General features: G+C 49.2%; 6 protein-coding genes across 6 annotated transcripts; 3 read left to right on the top strand and 3 right to left on the bottom strand.

The window, feature by feature from the left end:
• Positions 1-811: 811 nt before the first annotated feature.
• On the top strand, positions 812-1,474 carry N7462_006171 (uncharacterized protein; the record flags this gene model as incomplete). The annotated part of the gene is made up of 1 exon (XM_057077889.1): positions 812-1,474. One exon carries the CDS (start codon positions 812-814, stop codon positions 1,472-1,474), a length of 663 nt encoding a protein of 220 aa, XP_056933469.1.
• A 1,478-nt stretch (positions 1,475-2,952) lies between these two features.
• N7462_006172 (copper transporter family protein) lies at positions 2,953-3,345 on the bottom strand (the record flags this gene model as incomplete). The annotated part of the gene is made up of 1 exon (XM_057077890.1): positions 2,953-3,345. One exon carries the CDS (start codon positions 3,343-3,345, stop codon positions 2,953-2,955), a length of 393 nt encoding a protein of 130 aa, XP_056933470.1.
• Positions 3,346-4,015: 670 nt separating this feature from the next.
• On the top strand, positions 4,016-6,162 carry N7462_006173 (ferric reductase family protein; the record flags this gene model as incomplete). Its single annotated transcript, XM_057077891.1, has 4 exons — positions 4,016-4,239; positions 4,300-4,784; positions 4,843-5,002; positions 5,067-6,162. The coding sequence occupies 4 exons, from the start codon at positions 4,016-4,018 to the stop codon at positions 6,160-6,162; spliced, it is 1,965 nt and encodes a 654-aa protein (XP_056933471.1).
• Positions 6,163-6,483: 321 nt separating this feature from the next.
• Positions 6,484-6,960, bottom strand: N7462_006174 (uncharacterized protein; the record flags this gene model as incomplete). The annotated part of the gene is made up of 1 exon (XM_057077892.1): positions 6,484-6,960. One exon carries the CDS (start codon positions 6,958-6,960, stop codon positions 6,484-6,486), a length of 477 nt encoding a protein of 158 aa, XP_056933472.1.
• Positions 6,961-8,330: 1,370 nt separating this feature from the next.
• N7462_006175 (uncharacterized protein) lies at positions 8,331-8,723 on the top strand (the record flags this gene model as incomplete). Its single annotated transcript, XM_057077893.1, has 1 exon — positions 8,331-8,723. One exon carries the CDS (start codon positions 8,331-8,333, stop codon positions 8,721-8,723), a length of 393 nt encoding a protein of 130 aa, XP_056933473.1.
• Positions 8,724-9,216: 493 nt separating this feature from the next.
• Positions 9,217-15,207, bottom strand: N7462_006176 (putative Rho guanyl nucleotide exchange factor; the record flags this gene model as incomplete). Its single annotated transcript, XM_057077894.1, has 2 exons — positions 9,217-10,410; positions 10,474-15,207. The coding sequence occupies 2 exons, from the start codon at positions 15,205-15,207 to the stop codon at positions 9,217-9,219; spliced, it is 5,928 nt and encodes a 1,975-aa protein (XP_056933474.1).
• Positions 15,208-15,595: the final 388 nt, after the last annotated feature.

Genomic DNA, 15,595 nt, shown 5'->3' on the forward strand with positions numbered 1-15,595 from the left:
GCTGGGGAAAGCGGTCGTGTCAACGAAGAAATTGGTTTCAGTCGATCAAATTGAATTCCTCGAGGAGATGGGGCATATTGGACGGCGGTGCTTGTAGGTTGTGTTTCCATCCGCGGAATCTCTTCAATGTCTGATTCTTGGGCGTCAGTTTCTGAAATCACGCTATTTTTTTCGTCATTCTGCGAGGCCGCCTCGGAAACCGAGTGAGTTTTTCGTCTTTGCTCGATTCCGCTCCATGAACTCTCGGAGTCTTTAGGTGGGACGTTCTTGGTATTTGGATTTCGACTCGATGCCATTTCTCCCTAGTTCTATGCGTAGAATGCGTTGGATTTAGGATATAAAATGTCGAAAAGACATTCGACTCGCCAACATTTGTATCAAGAAGATGGAGACTGAAATTTCGCGTCATTCACCCAGAAAGGGTCCAAATTTTCCATGTAAACGGCCGATAAAGTTCGGTACGCCAAATTCCGGATCCCGGGTCCCTAAGGGCGAGACCATCGTCTTAAATCTTGTTTCCATTCTTGATTCAAATTCTGTCTCCTCAGAAAGTCCCTGGATCATACGCGTCATATTGCCAAATGTAGAAAACGACCGTATTATGCTAACGCCTCGGACATCATACTTGCCTGTTATGAACCTAAGTACTGTAGTTGACGTCAGAAGGCGAGCCAAATCCGCAATTCAACATGATGCTTTTACGCGGCCCAATGTTAATGCGGATTGCGTGGGCTTGAATTACGAAGCTCTTGAAACTACTCAAATTTCATCGACATCGTCGCATCCATCAATAGCCCCCTCAATCCCCACGATGAAAGCACCCGAGGAAATCACTAAAGCCCAAGGTAGCAGCAATGACACAAATGGTATCGCTGGTCCACGGAAGCGGCGACCGCCAAAGCTAGCAAAGCGAACAACCCCTTCGGACGGCCAAAGTGAAGGAAGCCAGCAGAGACAAAATGGCAGTTCAGATATATCAAATTCCAATTACTTCTCCGAGGTTCCAAATGGAATGCCACAACAGGAACGTCAACCTTTGGATACGCCGAGCCAGGCGCAAACGCCCGAGAAACCACAGGCATCCCCGCGGTCCGCGGTACGGCGTCAACGCACGACTGTCCGTCGAAATTCAGCACAATCAACCGAACCAGATCAAGCCGAAGTCATTACACAGGAGCAAAGACCAGATAGTTCAGGATTACAGAAACGAGAGACACGCGTGCGGAGAATGCTAAGTCCTGAGGTTCAAAATCAAGAAGTTGTTTCGGCATCAGATCCACACCCTGGGAGATGGGAAGAGCCTCTTCCAAATAGCACGAATTCAACCGCACGCCAAGTGGTAGAGACCACTGAAGCAGTGCAAAGTGAGAAAGGAAAGGATCAGTTGAAACTCAGGTTGGATTTGAATCTTGATGTTGAGATTGAACTGAAAGCCAAGATTCGTGGAGATTTGACTCTTCAATTACTCCAATAACTGTAATTTACTATAGAAATCATCAATCCACTGGACATATTGTATGAGACCACAATAACGACAGACTAAAAGGCTAATATGAGCTTCTACTGTGTAGGTGTGGTGGCTTGTTTGCCCCTGGATGTCTTCACATCATACCACCAATCCTCATTCTTTCCATCCACAAATCCGAGAATTTCCTCTACTGCATTTCCGATGAATACTACGGCTTTACTCTCTATAATATGCCATATAATCTCTCGAATATTCTCGGAAATATCAATTTCGCATGTCGCTAGGGCCTGCTCCAAGCTTCTTCGTAGACGATGCCAATGCTGCTGTCTGAGCCTTTGACAAGGTATTTGACGAGGCATCTAACCACTGAATCAGTATTAAACATGACACCGTTGACACCTCTGCCAGCCAAATATCTTCTTTTATCAATTCACAACGAACTTCAGGGTGGATAAGCTTCCTGTTTCTCTTCCGTCTGTTCCTACGCGGCTGGGCGAGCGGATAACCAGCGTTGGCCAGAACGACCACTGTTGGCGGTACCTCAAGCGGAGTGAAACGCGCAGCGTCTCATGCTGAGTGCCAAGGCGTAGAGGTCCTTTGGGGTGATACGCAAGATACGCGACGGAATCGGCCGATGTTAGGTGCAAGAAAGAGGAGCTGAGGGGAGGAAGTCGGAGCTTTGTTGTTGAGCCAATGAAGAGAGACGTTGCAAGACAGCTTGTTGGGGCGCTAGGTCAGGCCATTTAAACGAACTCCGAGAGCATAATTCACAAACCTGCCGTTCATGATTCTCCTTTTGCCATGGGCCTTGAAAGTCATTATATAAGACCTCAGGAACCAGGGGACTGCTTCTTTGTCAGGATGCAGGCGTCGCGACAAGAACGCTGCTGCAAAATTTTATATGCATTGCATATGGTGTATCTATATGGCTAGTCTCATAATTCCGTGATCACTGCTGCCATAGTAGGGGCATACTCGGCGCTGACGCCAGTGGACAGAGCAACGGCCTGTGCAAACAACGCCGAAGGAAGTAGGCCTTATGGCTCGATTCGCCATGAATTAGATCATGAAGCATGGTAATTGGAAGTTTGTTAGTAGCTATTCTAAGAGCGATTACACTACAAAAAAAAAGCTCAACAGAGAAAAAGTCAGGCTCGGATCTTAAGAAGGCTCACAAGAGCCAGGTATAGGGTCGGAGGCCACCTATTCTGAGAACTAGGTCTTAACATAATAAAATTTGGATATATCACTCAGCAAGAATCAAGATATCTGTATATACATAGACCAGCCAGTACTCACGACTAGAAAACATCCTCCGAGTTAAGCTATTAATCAGACCGCGAGACTCGACCAAATATGAGTTCACCAAAAAAGTACCCCACAAGCACTGCAAAGAAAAACCCGACGTTCATTGTCATTACTGCAATCATCCTAAGAAGAAAATTTGCATCAGATCAGATCCGCCGATTGTTCACATGGAGAGCTTACAATAAATATGCAATCCCTTGATGGACCATGCGTAATGCCGCCCGAGGTAGATTGACTGATAGCCGCCATGCTCGTACTAGATCTTTTTCTGAAGGCTGTTCCTGGCCACCATTGATAAGAATCGAATATCTTGCATTTTTAGCAGCCCAGGAGGCGTCCAGTTTTGCAAGTAAAGCTGCTGAGGCTCGCCAGGTAATGGCGAGAACAAAGAGAAAGAACCATGTCCCAACATAGCTTGCTGTTGTTGTCGGCATCCAGGATTGGGAGAACAGGATTGCAGATAGATTGTTGGTATTAAAAGCCATATCCATTGAGCTCATGCTGTCTGACGACGCCGTGGAGGACATCTCCATACTGGTTGTGGTGGCGGTTGCCGCAGACATGTCCATGGCGGGCACAGGTTATATATGGCGGGCTCTAGCTTTCACTGAGGGATAAAAATAGAGACGTTTATGAAATTATCACTCAAAAATCCACATAACAACACGAGGTGTCCTAAATTTTAGGGTGTAGAAGCGACGGGAAACCCCGAGCTCATCCCTTTCTTGAGCCCAGGCAGAGATAAGGCAGAAATAGCCACCCGGAACACGTGGAACGTGCAGAATGGGGGTAGGGGGGAAGGCGATGAGGGAGAACAGACTATCGGCGGGTGGGATAAATAAAAGGGCAGAAAGAATACCATGAAGACTGCGAAATAATAATTATAGGCTTCATGTACCTTGACCTGCCACGCGGTTGACAATTTACCATTTGGCAAACGTCGAAGTTAAAATCGGGTCCGTCCAAGCGAAAACCCGCGCAAATGTGCTCAACCGTAACCCCGAACCGGCAAGATTTAAAAGGCTTGATCAAACCAAGCTTCAAATCTCCACAATTTTGATAGACTGACGCGCCCGTGCTAGACCCACGAGGACGCGGGCCCTTCTCTGCAATCAAGATATTATTAATTAAGGATGAATTGCTCGTACAGTTCAGATTTCATTTCCTTTTCCTTCCAGATTCCACTTCCGATCTTTCCGCCCCGTTCATATCACCGGTCTTGGTTCTTAATTGATCAAGATGGATATGGACTCCGGCATGTCCGGGGGCCCAGACCTCACAGATGCGGGGCTGGATATGTCAAACTACACCGTAGCATCCGACTTTTTAGCTGCGCTGTTGGATGACTCTACTCTACAGTCATCCGACTACGCTATAGCTCGGGCATTCTGGTATGGGATTGTTATCGTGGTTGTCTTGGCGAGCATCGCTCACTGGTCTCAATGGGGTATACTCAAGTTGCGGTCAGTGATTTACATAACTCATTGCAAGTCGAAAAACCACTGACTTGATACTACAAATAGGCTGCGTGCTGCGGCTACAAACCGATCTCGACCAGCAAGCCCCTCAAATCCAGTCACTTTGCTGTTGGCAAGTTGCACAGCGGTAGTTCGAGAGGTTTCCTATCACCAAATCACTTTCACGGTTCCATGGCTTCGAATCCCAACTATCGGTTTCATTGTATTGATCCTTGGATACTTTTGTTACATCATGGGGCTTCAATTCTATAATGTCGAATATCCCGGTGCACAGCATTGGCAAGCGCAAGGCCTACGAGCAGGCTGGATAACCATCGCTCAATTTCCTCTGGTTCTGCTTCTTGCTGGAAAGCGAAACTTAATTGGATATGCCGTAGGAGTGTCTTACGAGCGACTACAGATCCTGCATCGTTGGGTCGCTAGAGTCATGCTCCTAACCGCTACAATCCATGGTGGAGTTCAAACGTACGGGTGGCATAAGTATGGCGTAATGAAACTCGAATTTGACACAGATAGCTGCATCCCAACGGGTAAAGTTGATATCTATTTAATTCAAGGATTCATCACTCTGTTCTAACGATTCTGCAGGATTTTCTACTTGGATAATCTTGGTGTGGCTAGTGTTTTCTTCCACGGCGCCCATTCGGAATTGGCGATATGAATTTTTCGTTGTACAACATATCATTACCTTTGTCGGTCTCGTCGTTGCTGTATTCTATCACCTGCCGTCTACCGCTTTGAGCTCAAGGTACGCAAATTGCATCGACTCTTTTCCCAGGTAATCAATCACCTACTAATATGACCCCTTGCAGAATTTATGCCTGGGCTGGTGTCGGTATTTTCATTCTCGACCGTCTACTGCGAACCATTTTCTATGCATTTGTCAATGTGAAGCCGGCAAGCGCCATCATCACTCAACTACCAGGGGATGTCACAAAGGTTTGCATCGCATCCTCCCGAATCAAGAACTGGAGCCCCGGGCAGCATGTTTTTTTGTCAATACCAAAGTTGGGAGTAGGACAGTCACATCCAGCTACCATTCTCTCAGTCCCTTCCTCCCATAATAATGACCTTGTCTTTCTTCTGCGAGCCCATCGCGGATTTACTCGTCGATTACTTGATTCGGCAAAATCCTCTTCATCCGATTTGTCTGGAGGCACCCAGCAAGACCCTCGGAATATGCAGAAAATAGAACAGCATATCTCACTTGTCAGTGGGCCTTACGGTGGTTCGCACTCTGATTTTGCGGCCTTTGACACTGTTCTCCTCATTTCAGGGGCAACTGGCGTCACATTCACTTTGCCAATTCTTCTTGACATTGCATACAGGGTGACAAGTGGAAAACTTCCAGTCAGACGACTGGTATTTGTTTGGGTTATTCGACATATTTCCTGCAAAGAATGGGTGGAGCATGACTTACAGAGAGCGAGCGAGACGCTGCTGAATGCAGGAATTGAACTTGAAGTGCGTCTATTTGTTACGTGTGATGCTGAGCCATCAGAACTTTTGGAGAAGAAAATTGGTTGCAAGTGTACCAATGCGGAAGGTCCTTGCTGTTGCAGTGGAATCGGCTCATCAAACCTTAATGTGGCCCCTGAAATAGCCGACGAGAAGGCAACCGAGACGACAAAGACCGTTTCAACATCAGGCAAAATTTCTCCCTATAAGCAAATCTTGGGGAGCCCGCCGGTACTCTACGACTTGCAATCAGGTCGACCTCAACTGAAGCCGATTATCTGGGATTTACTCGATCATGCCAGGGGTGAGACAGGTATCGCAGTGTGTGGACCCCATTCATTAGTGAGCAACGTTAGAAATGTAGTTGCCACTACTAGCGAACAGCGAGGCTCTTATAAGGGAACTGGAGCCGAAGGTGTGTATTTACATGCTGAGAACTTTTCATGGTGACTGATGTTCACTTCACTACCATTTAAATGAATTTACGCTACATATTTAAAAATCTTTCATTATCAGAATTACTCTGAACATATTGTTGCATAATGATTCTAGGAGCTCCAAGGGGCTCCAGGGGGTCTTCTTCAAACACCTTGACGGCCAAATTCCGATTCATTGTTACGAGTAAAATAACGAGAGCGAATACGGTAACCATCAAGATGACACTACAGGATAGTATTTCTCCATAGTGGCACTTTGAGCCTAGTTTCGAGTCTCAATTGTCGTCCTTGGTTTCATTGATGTTTCTGGGCCTATAACATTCTAATGATCTCGTTATGCGTCTATAGCATTCACGCCTGGGTATTCAAAAAACTTTCTCCACTCCGGATCTTCAATTAACTCCTGTTTTAGGCTTGTCTCATACGAAATAGAAAATTCCGGCCCTTCATCCGAATCTGGAGACGGGTTACTTCGTGGTGGATAGATGACAATCACACCCTGCGTCAGGCGATCGATTAGATGTCGGTAGATTACGGGCCTGCCGAAGCCAAAATCGGTGTCTGTGATGTTGTCGTTGCGGTGGTCTGTTTGGAGAATCGACATCGGTGGGTATGAGTCGATGCGGATGTTCGGCGCGGTCTTGTCGCGGATGTTTGCGATGGCGCTGAGCATCTGATCCAGCGCCTCCTGTGTGGTACTGTTGGTCATCTGGCGAATGTAGAAGGCGATTTGGGATAGCGGCCACTCAGAAATCGCTTCAGCTGTAGTCGGTGCCTTAAAGGGCATACGCGATGACAAGGCTGCAGACATGACATTGTGTTGGATGCGTGGAGGTACAGTTGGACTGTACAACTAGTGCCGCAACTACTGCTCTTCTTGGGCACAAGACTCGCCAGAAGTCAACGTAGACCTGTCTCGGGTGATAGGGCCCCATTGCTACCAGCAAATCGGGACGTTTATTTTATTTTAGCGTATCATTATACAACGGACTTGCATTTCGCTTTAAAATATCCCGCTTTTGCTTTTGCTGCCATGACTTTAGAGCACTTGATGTTAACCTGTCAAAGAAAACGAGGCCCACATTTTTGTGGGACATGCTCAACGGCTTCTCTGATACCCTGTCGATACGGTCGTTGTTTTAGGGTCGTTGTTTTAAGGCACATGGTGCGATGTCCACCCGCATCAGGCATCCCAAGCTCGGAGATTAATAGGCACTTCTTGACTGTGCTCTATGGAAATAATTCCGGCTCTCAGAGCAATCTATCATCTGCTCGTTAGTCATCGGACAGCATACGACATACTTTGGCCGTGATTAGATCTTCCAGGTGAGGTTGACTCTCTTCTTGAAATAATGGCTACGTTTTTTGATGGGGCCTTGCGACTTCTTTTATAGCATTATCTTTTCTCACAAGCTTTTGTTATGATCATTATAATGGAGTTATGTTATATTTGATTTGAAACAACCTCCTAGAAGTAAGCGAAGTAGTTTCGCTTCGAATCATAACTAACAAATGGATGCCGCCGATTAGCAAAACATCAACTAGCCTTTGCATTCTTTTGATCATACGGATGTATCGACGAAAATGAATCTCACCTTCCTGAATAGTTGTGTATTGTTTTAACTGCAGTGTCACCGTCACTTTAATATCCTACCTATCCCGTAGCAGATCCGCTGTAAGCTCGCTAGGGCTATCGCAATAATGTAGAGGCTTCGCAAAAGATCAGTCCGAGTCTTTCTTATTTTACTTTCTTATTTTATTTGTCCATGAGCATATCCTTGGTGATTTTTATAGATTGGTCCACATATCTGATGATCAAAAGTGATCGACGGGTACACACATTCACCACGCCCGCAGGCATTATGTCCAACATTACTGAGAACAGAGCGCCAAAAGGCTTTGCGTAGCGCATGAATCATATTCCAACCCGTTTATTAATAAACATCCAACTCTTCAAGCTGAGCGTCTATTGGAAGATTTACGATGAAACAGCAACAAAAAGAGCAACGCTGGGGAAGGATTGTGATAAATTTAGGACACCCTGATGGGCGCTTAGCATAAGCGCCGGGAGCTCCTCACCCTCAAAGTCAATATACAGGGCTTTCCTCTATATATTTACCTTCAATTCTCCATCACGTTCAATACGGTCGCTGCCACTAACTCCACCTCTTCCTATTCACTATGCATCCGCAGGACGGACAGCCATTCGAGGAGAACCTCAATAACTGCGAACAGCAAATATTCGAGGCTCCAGACACGTCGACAAAACGGCCCAGTCGGCCCGAAACAAAGCGAAAGATGCATCATTCAGCAAACAACTATACTTCAGAGTTAGAGCCTGTGCACGAGGCCGAAGGAGATGGCTACGAAAAAGACCCACGATCACTTCAAAAAGAGTGGCTGGCGTTGAAGCCACTTGAGGAAAAGGCCTCAAACGAGCTGAGGGAGTTGATGATATGGAGGAAGAAAATTGAAAGACAATTGATGGAGTTAGAAGTACGGAAGAAGGATCTTGAAGAGATTAAATATGCTGCAAGCATTGCTGGCAAGGCTACTAGGATCACTTACCACTAGATGGAAGAGAGATCTTGAGAAGATAAACTGCGTTGTAAGCATTGCGGGCAATGCTTTAAGATCGTTTACCACTGGAAAGAATACTCTTTTGTGAAGCAAGGCGTTATGGGCTGGAAGTAGATAGTTTGCGCTCAAATAAAAGGACAATATACACAGGTTCATCATCAATAAAGAGGGGTATCTAAACATACACGTCCGGAGCTTCATGCAACTAGCACCCGGAGGATAAAAAGAAAAGAAAACAAGCAGACAACATGCATCAGCGCAGCCCGGGGACTTCCCTCACAGCAAACGCACATAATAAACAGAAGGTGGAAGCATGCTGCTAATCCACTGGTTGTTCTTTCTTCCAGCTCGAAGACTCCTGGGAAGGTGAGGATATGGTGATAGATAAAACGGAAAATCTGTGAGGGAATCAACTCCCGCTGGGAAGGATAGACATGAGATATAACATGAATGCGCTTGATGCAACATGGCAATAAACAGAGACAGTCTATGCCTCGATCTTAACGAAATGCTTGTTCCAGATCCAGCCTGGCACACGCTTGTTGTTTCCGGATTGGTCCCTTTCGTCTTGGTTGCAGGCCAGCCATAGCTCGCCTTTCTCAGCGAATACATCGAAGATAGCGCCAGCTTCGTAGGTCAAGTAGGGGAAGCCTGCCTCACTGCGAGGGCGATCGATGTTAAACTCGTAGAGGCTGGCGGCAACGAACAACACTTTGGCCCCTTCAGGGAGGTTCTTGGGAGCAGGAGCAGCCCGAGGAGCTTCGGCGTCAACGGGACTGTCAGACATGGGCATGGCCGATGAGAAAAATCCAGAAAATCGATCATGAGGAGTTGTCGGTGGAAGATTCTCAGGGGTGGAGGCGTTGATTACGTCTGCAAGGAACGGTGTATCCAGACTCAATCGTGGTAGACTAGGGTAAGGCTCCGGCTCCACAGGCTGCGGAGTTGAGGTGGAGCCAGGACTTGCTATCACCTGCTGTAGGAGTTGACTGCGGCCAGTATCAGGCGATTCAAGTTGAGGAGATCGTCCGGAGAAGGAGGAGTCAGCCCTGTGATGACTAGTGCCAGATTGACTGAGTTGAGGCGACTGGAAGAGTTGGGCGACATTGAAATCTGCCGAGACCTTGGGTGATTCTTCTTCCATTGAGCCGGCGCGGTTGCCAGAACTATTGACCGTAGAAGGACGACGAGGAGAGTTCATGTTTCCAGTAGACGGGGTATTGAAGTTGACCAGATTAACAGTGTCGGCCAGCAGGGAACCATTGCAAACGCCAAGGGAAAGGACTTGGGCTTCAGCAAAGCTATAGTCGTTACTCCAATCACTGATCACCTTCTGAACGTCCTCAGGGAAGGAATCAACGTGCGCTTCCATCTTGGTTTGGAACATACTCCACCACATGGTTTGAAGCTGGAGCAAGTTATTCATGCAGACTTCGGTAAGCTTTCCTGTGAGTGCGAACAGCTTGGGCAGTTCATCCTTCAATGTATCGTTCAAGGCAATAAATTGCTCGCCCTGCTCAGTGGTCTTCTTGTCGGGCTTGTCACCCCGATCCTTCAAAGCTTTGAAGCGGGCGTAATCAGGAAGACGCTTGTTCCGTTTCTTCATAATTCTCTCTGGTCCCTGGTAGAGCTTGATAATCGATTCGAACGGATCTTGGACGCGTTTGGTAACCAGATCAAGCTGAGGAAGATTACGTTAGTATCACAAGATAATTGATTTGAGGTTGGGTTGGGGGGAACACACATGTTCGGGGAGCGCAACAGTCAGGATCTCCTGGAATGACATCTTGAAGCGACGCCATTTACTCTCCAATTCAGAGTACGCGGACGGCGTCACATCAATAATCCCTTCGATCGCATAAACATATTCCCCAAGCTGTCTCATTCCCTGGTTGGTCTGTTCTTTGTATATCATCACATCATTCTTGATCACATGCAGCTCAGCGTAATGCTCGCTGAATTTTTGGAAAAGATAGTCGGATTCTTTGTCCTGGAACATTTCAGATAGACCGACTTGTTGTCGCAACTTCTCCGTGCGGCGACCAAACGCCTTAGACAGGCCAGCCCGTACGTCGGACTGGTTACGTTTGCGGCCGACAACCTGGCCTACCAGATCGGCCCGCTTTTTCATTTCATTGATTCGCACAGAAATATTGGTGACTTCTTGCAGGGCATTGCGGAGACTGACTTGGTCTGGATGGCCGTTTGGTGTTGACTCAAGCAACTCGGTCAGGAGCAGCGGGTACTTGAGGATGCGTTGAACAGGTTTGACCAGCAGAGAATCGAGATCCCAAGCGGTTGTTAGGTCTGACGCCCATTCTCGACATTCATTCAACCAGATGGCCACCTTTTGGTTGCGCTGCAAAGCCTGGAGCTTCTTGTTGGCAGATTCATGATTTCTCAAATATTCTGAGTAGACCTTTTCCATCTGAGTCATATGGGCGAGGAAAACCTGTCCAATGGCGGTTTCGCGATCCTTTTCTAGATCAGACTTGCCTACATCTGCAGCGGCTTGGTCATCAACAGCCATGGAAGCTGGGCGATTATGGCGAGTGCTGCGCTTGCTGCTCCATCGTTGGGATTTTGGCATAATATAAACGCTCCGAGCGGCTCGCTTCAAAGCATCCTGGAAGGCGAAAGAGAACTGCACAACTTGATCGGAGTTTGCAAACAGAATTTTGACATCTTCTGCAGACAGATCCAAGCAGGACCCGGAAGTGCCCTTATAGATATCGTCCACAACTTTCATGTCTCTGCCAAATGTATACTCGGTATCCACGAGTTCCTTGATGACGTGACGCCGTTTCCTCAAACGACGTTGCTCGGGGGAAGGGGATTTGCGGGACTCTAACCGCGTCGGTTGCTCAGCAGAGGGGGCAAGGGATGTGGCAGATGAATTTGGTGCCTGCGGGGACTGAGTCGGCTCTAGGCGTTGGAAAGACGAATCTTCACTGCTTCCAGTACTGTGCGCAGCGCGGAGCTGTGGAACGCCGGATGGTGCTTGCTGTCCGTGACTAACTTGCAAATCATCACCCGTTTTACTTGGATTAATTGAAGGCATCTCGGCTATCTCCGGCAAACATCCTGGAGCTTCGACAAGGATATGTAATCCATGGGACAGATCTGGCTCATTTCTGACGGTGTCCAGCTCTGCAGGTGCCGCCAGAGCGCGGGGTGTTGGCGCTCCATCAGGCTGGTGATCAGGGAGATTAGCGTCATCGTCGGCCGCAACCTGCATCCAGTCCATGATAGAGGGGGATGCATGTTCCCAATCCTCTGGTCCATTTAAGCTTGCTGAATGAGAATGGTGACTTTTCAGAGGAAGTGTCTGGAACCCAGGAACAACAATCGGATCATCTGAAAATCTCTCAGGTCGACTCTCTGGTCGAGGGATAGGATCCACCGGGATTATGTTGACTGGTCTTGGATCAGGACTGAGGCGAGGGGACGAAATTGGCCTTGGATCAGGACTTAGGCGGGGCGAGGAAACTGGTCTCAGATCCGGTGTCAGGCGAGGTGAAGTAAGAGGGCTAGTGAGATTGTTCCTGCCACGAGTCAATTCCTCCAGATAGAGTTGGGTTACACGCCGCGAGTCCCACCGGCCAAGTTTCGCTAGGCTGGGAGGGCTTGAGAAAACAGGGCTTGGCTGCCGGTGCTCCAATGGGCCGAGAGTTTCCGGGCCCATCACACCAATGTCTTGGATCGGGACTGAAGGATCATCTTCGGTATCGGATTGAGGACTGGTTGAAGGTGCAGAAAAAGACACATTCCCTAGTCTAGCCCCTTCACCAGAATGTGACGCCTGCGGGTCCATATCGTCACTACTCTCGTCCTCTTCCTCATCATCATAATTTTCGTCGCAGGTGGACGTTTGCTGATGCACAGACGATGACCAGGAACTCAAACTCCACCTATTGACCTCAGTCTCGACATCTTGATACTGCGGAATAGAAGCTGGCTGGGCTTCCTCTGTATCTGTACTGCTGGCAGAGTTCAAGTATGTGGCCTCTCCAAGCATGATCTTAATGGATTCCTTGCCATCATTTTCCGAGTGGCTGCAGTCCCGCTCATCAAATGAGTCACTGCTTGAACTGGATTCGCGGGTGTGCATAATTTGACTCAACAACATGCGATTAGAAAGGCTAGGTTTACGTTCAATCACGTCTTGCTGTGGTTCCATATCGAACGTTGTGCCTTGAGTGCCTGTCGAGTTCGTGGTTATGGCGGAGTCGGGCACAATATCGCCCAGTAGATTCTCATCATGCCCCATGTCTGGTAATTTTCGATTGGTCCCGTCCGGTGCCCCCAGAGTCGGGGAGTCCATCGTAGGTTGAGGAGCATTGCTGGCTGGGACATTGACTGTTGTATCCAGATAAAGTTGCGGAACACTTTGTGACTCCTTTTTGACATCGCCAGGACCATTGGCTGCTACTGTCACTATAGTCGCCATCTCTCTTGCCCGAAAAGTAGTTGCGACCGCGATTGCTCGCCCCTCTGTCGGAGTCTCAATTGGGGTTTCAATTGGGGTTTCAATCGGAGTTTCAATCGGAGTTTGAATCGGAGTTTCAATTGGAATTCCAGTGCTTTCGGGGGTTGCTGCTTCTTGCTCACGAACGCGACGTCGATGCTCCGCTGCTGCTTCTTCTTCCTTTCGCTCATTCTCCTGGACGGTTCGGTTGAAAGCTTGTTGGATTCGCTGCCTGCGGTCTGCGAAATCCACATTACCTAGCTCAGGCAATCGACGTTGTCGAGTACGAAGATTTCGCGGCTCAAAATCCCGATCAGCAGACTTTTGTAAAGATGATACTCTATCACCAACTCTGGAGCGCGGTGAACTAGAGTACCCATGAGAGACAGGCTGTCGAGGCCTGGAGCTACGCAATGGCGGTGATTTTTTTGGAGGAGGCGCGGCAATGTACGCTTGAAGGCGTCGGCTTTGTTCGGGTACCTGAGTACGGCTTCGGCCGATCGTCATGTCCCGTCTCCCACGCGCGGTCATCGCAAACGAAGCGGATCCATTCTCCGTCGGGCCAGGTGGGCTATCTTTTCCAGATGGTTTTGGAAGGCGACTCGTCCCTTTCGGTGCCAAAGGAATGGCCGAGGATCGACTGCTGAAGGTCGAATTGGACGTTGGGGAGTGGGGGGAATGGTTGTCGGGACCGGAAACAGACGCGCGACGCTGCGAGGAGACCGGAATGCGGGACTTGGAGCTTGGAGAATTTGGACTGCCGGGAGACCCATCATGTGGCTTCGCCTGCCGCAAGGGCACTGAAACCGCCATCTCGGGCGACCAGGGGTCAGCAAGGGGCTCCTTCCGAGGACTTCCCGCTAAATCACTCTGAGCTCTGCGATGGCCCGAACCGCTGGCAGTGTTGTCTCTGCTCACAGCTTCCAGAGAGCTTGTCTTCCCCAGATACCACGCGGTGGGTGTCAATGGTGTTCGTGCAGATGGCGGTAGGGTTGGGTCAAGGAAAGCCGGCACCGGGCTCGGTATGTTCCCATCAGAGCCTCGACGTCGGAGATGTGGTGGTATCACGACCCCCAAGCTATTCAGCTCGGTGTTGACAGACAACAATTCTCCAAAGAGAGGACGTTTTGGATGGGTCTTCGGAATCCGCTGGAAGAGCGGCGGAGGGATGGCAGAGTCGGGGGTTAATGAACCGTCTGATCCTAGCCCCTCGACTCCGAATGACGATGGGATTAGGTCAAGCTGCAGTCGAGGGTTGCTTGCGCTCGCGCTTGGCGGTGGGGAATCGCGCTTATGACGAAGTCGCGGCAAGGTCTGCGATGATTCGGTGTCAAAACTCTCCGCAGGACTGGGGGCCCGTGAAGCGGATCGAGAGACAGGAGGTAAGGGAAGCACTTGGTTCGAGTTATTGTTGAACTTGTCCACAAGGTCTTTGAAAGAGGATTGCCGTGATCTAATGGAGGAGAGAGTCGGGGATGAATTGACAGACGGACCGCCCACGGAGAGCGAATCAGACGAGGACCGATATGCTTGCCGTCTCACGCGTGAGAATTCGGAGACATTTGTTGGCAGCGGAGACACTCTGTCCGTTGTTAGGTTGTCATGGGCCGTCGCCATTCTGATGGAACTTGCGCCCGTGGTCACATTGCCAGACTCGGGGCCCACGTTCACATTGGGTGCACCTGCGGGCACCTCTTCCCGCGATCGATAAAAGTCGTCGGGTTCGGGCGACTCGTGTCCTCGCCGGAGACTTGGTTGCCCACTCGAGAACAGATGATTTGTGGATATCGACCGACTGGCATGGAGGCCCGATCGAGGGGAGGTATACGTGGGATTCGAGAGGGACACGGAAGGAGGGGAGGCGGGTGTGATCGGTGAGACCTCAAATGAGGAACAGCCGGGGGCATCGTTGAGGGATTGGCTGGAGGAAGGCAGTGAGGATTGTCGCCCAAACGGAGTCGGCTCGTGATTCCGAATCCCAGAGGCCTGTTCGACACCGCTGCCAGACATTTTGCATTCTTCAGGCCGCACCCCAACGTGGACTGGCCTGGCCGCGGACACTCGGATTTGAGTGGGTTGGACTGATGCGCTGTCCCGGGATGGACGCCCAACGGGGGAAGGGGGGGGGGGGGGTATGTATGTCGCAGATGGTGGGAAGGGAATCCGCTCAGGCTACAAAGGAATCCCGGGGTGGCGCACCCCCATTCACCATCATATTTGAGACGCCAAATCCACTAGAGAGGGAAGGAAAGAATATATTGTGAGGGCGGATGGGTAGCCCAAGGAGGGGAAGACTGGTTTTGGTGCTTCCTCGGGGTGAGGTTGAGGATAGGTCACAGAGCGGTAGGAGCGTCCGTTCAGATGGAGAACAGAAGAAAGATCGGCCGAGCTGTGTGAG

This window comes from Penicillium macrosclerotiorum (assembly GCF_028827735.1).
Source record: "Penicillium macrosclerotiorum strain IBT 26536 chromosome Unknown utg000006l_segment0_segment0, whole genome shotgun sequence".
Taxonomy (NCBI): Eukaryota; Fungi; Ascomycota; class Eurotiomycetes; order Eurotiales; family Aspergillaceae; genus Penicillium; species Penicillium macrosclerotiorum.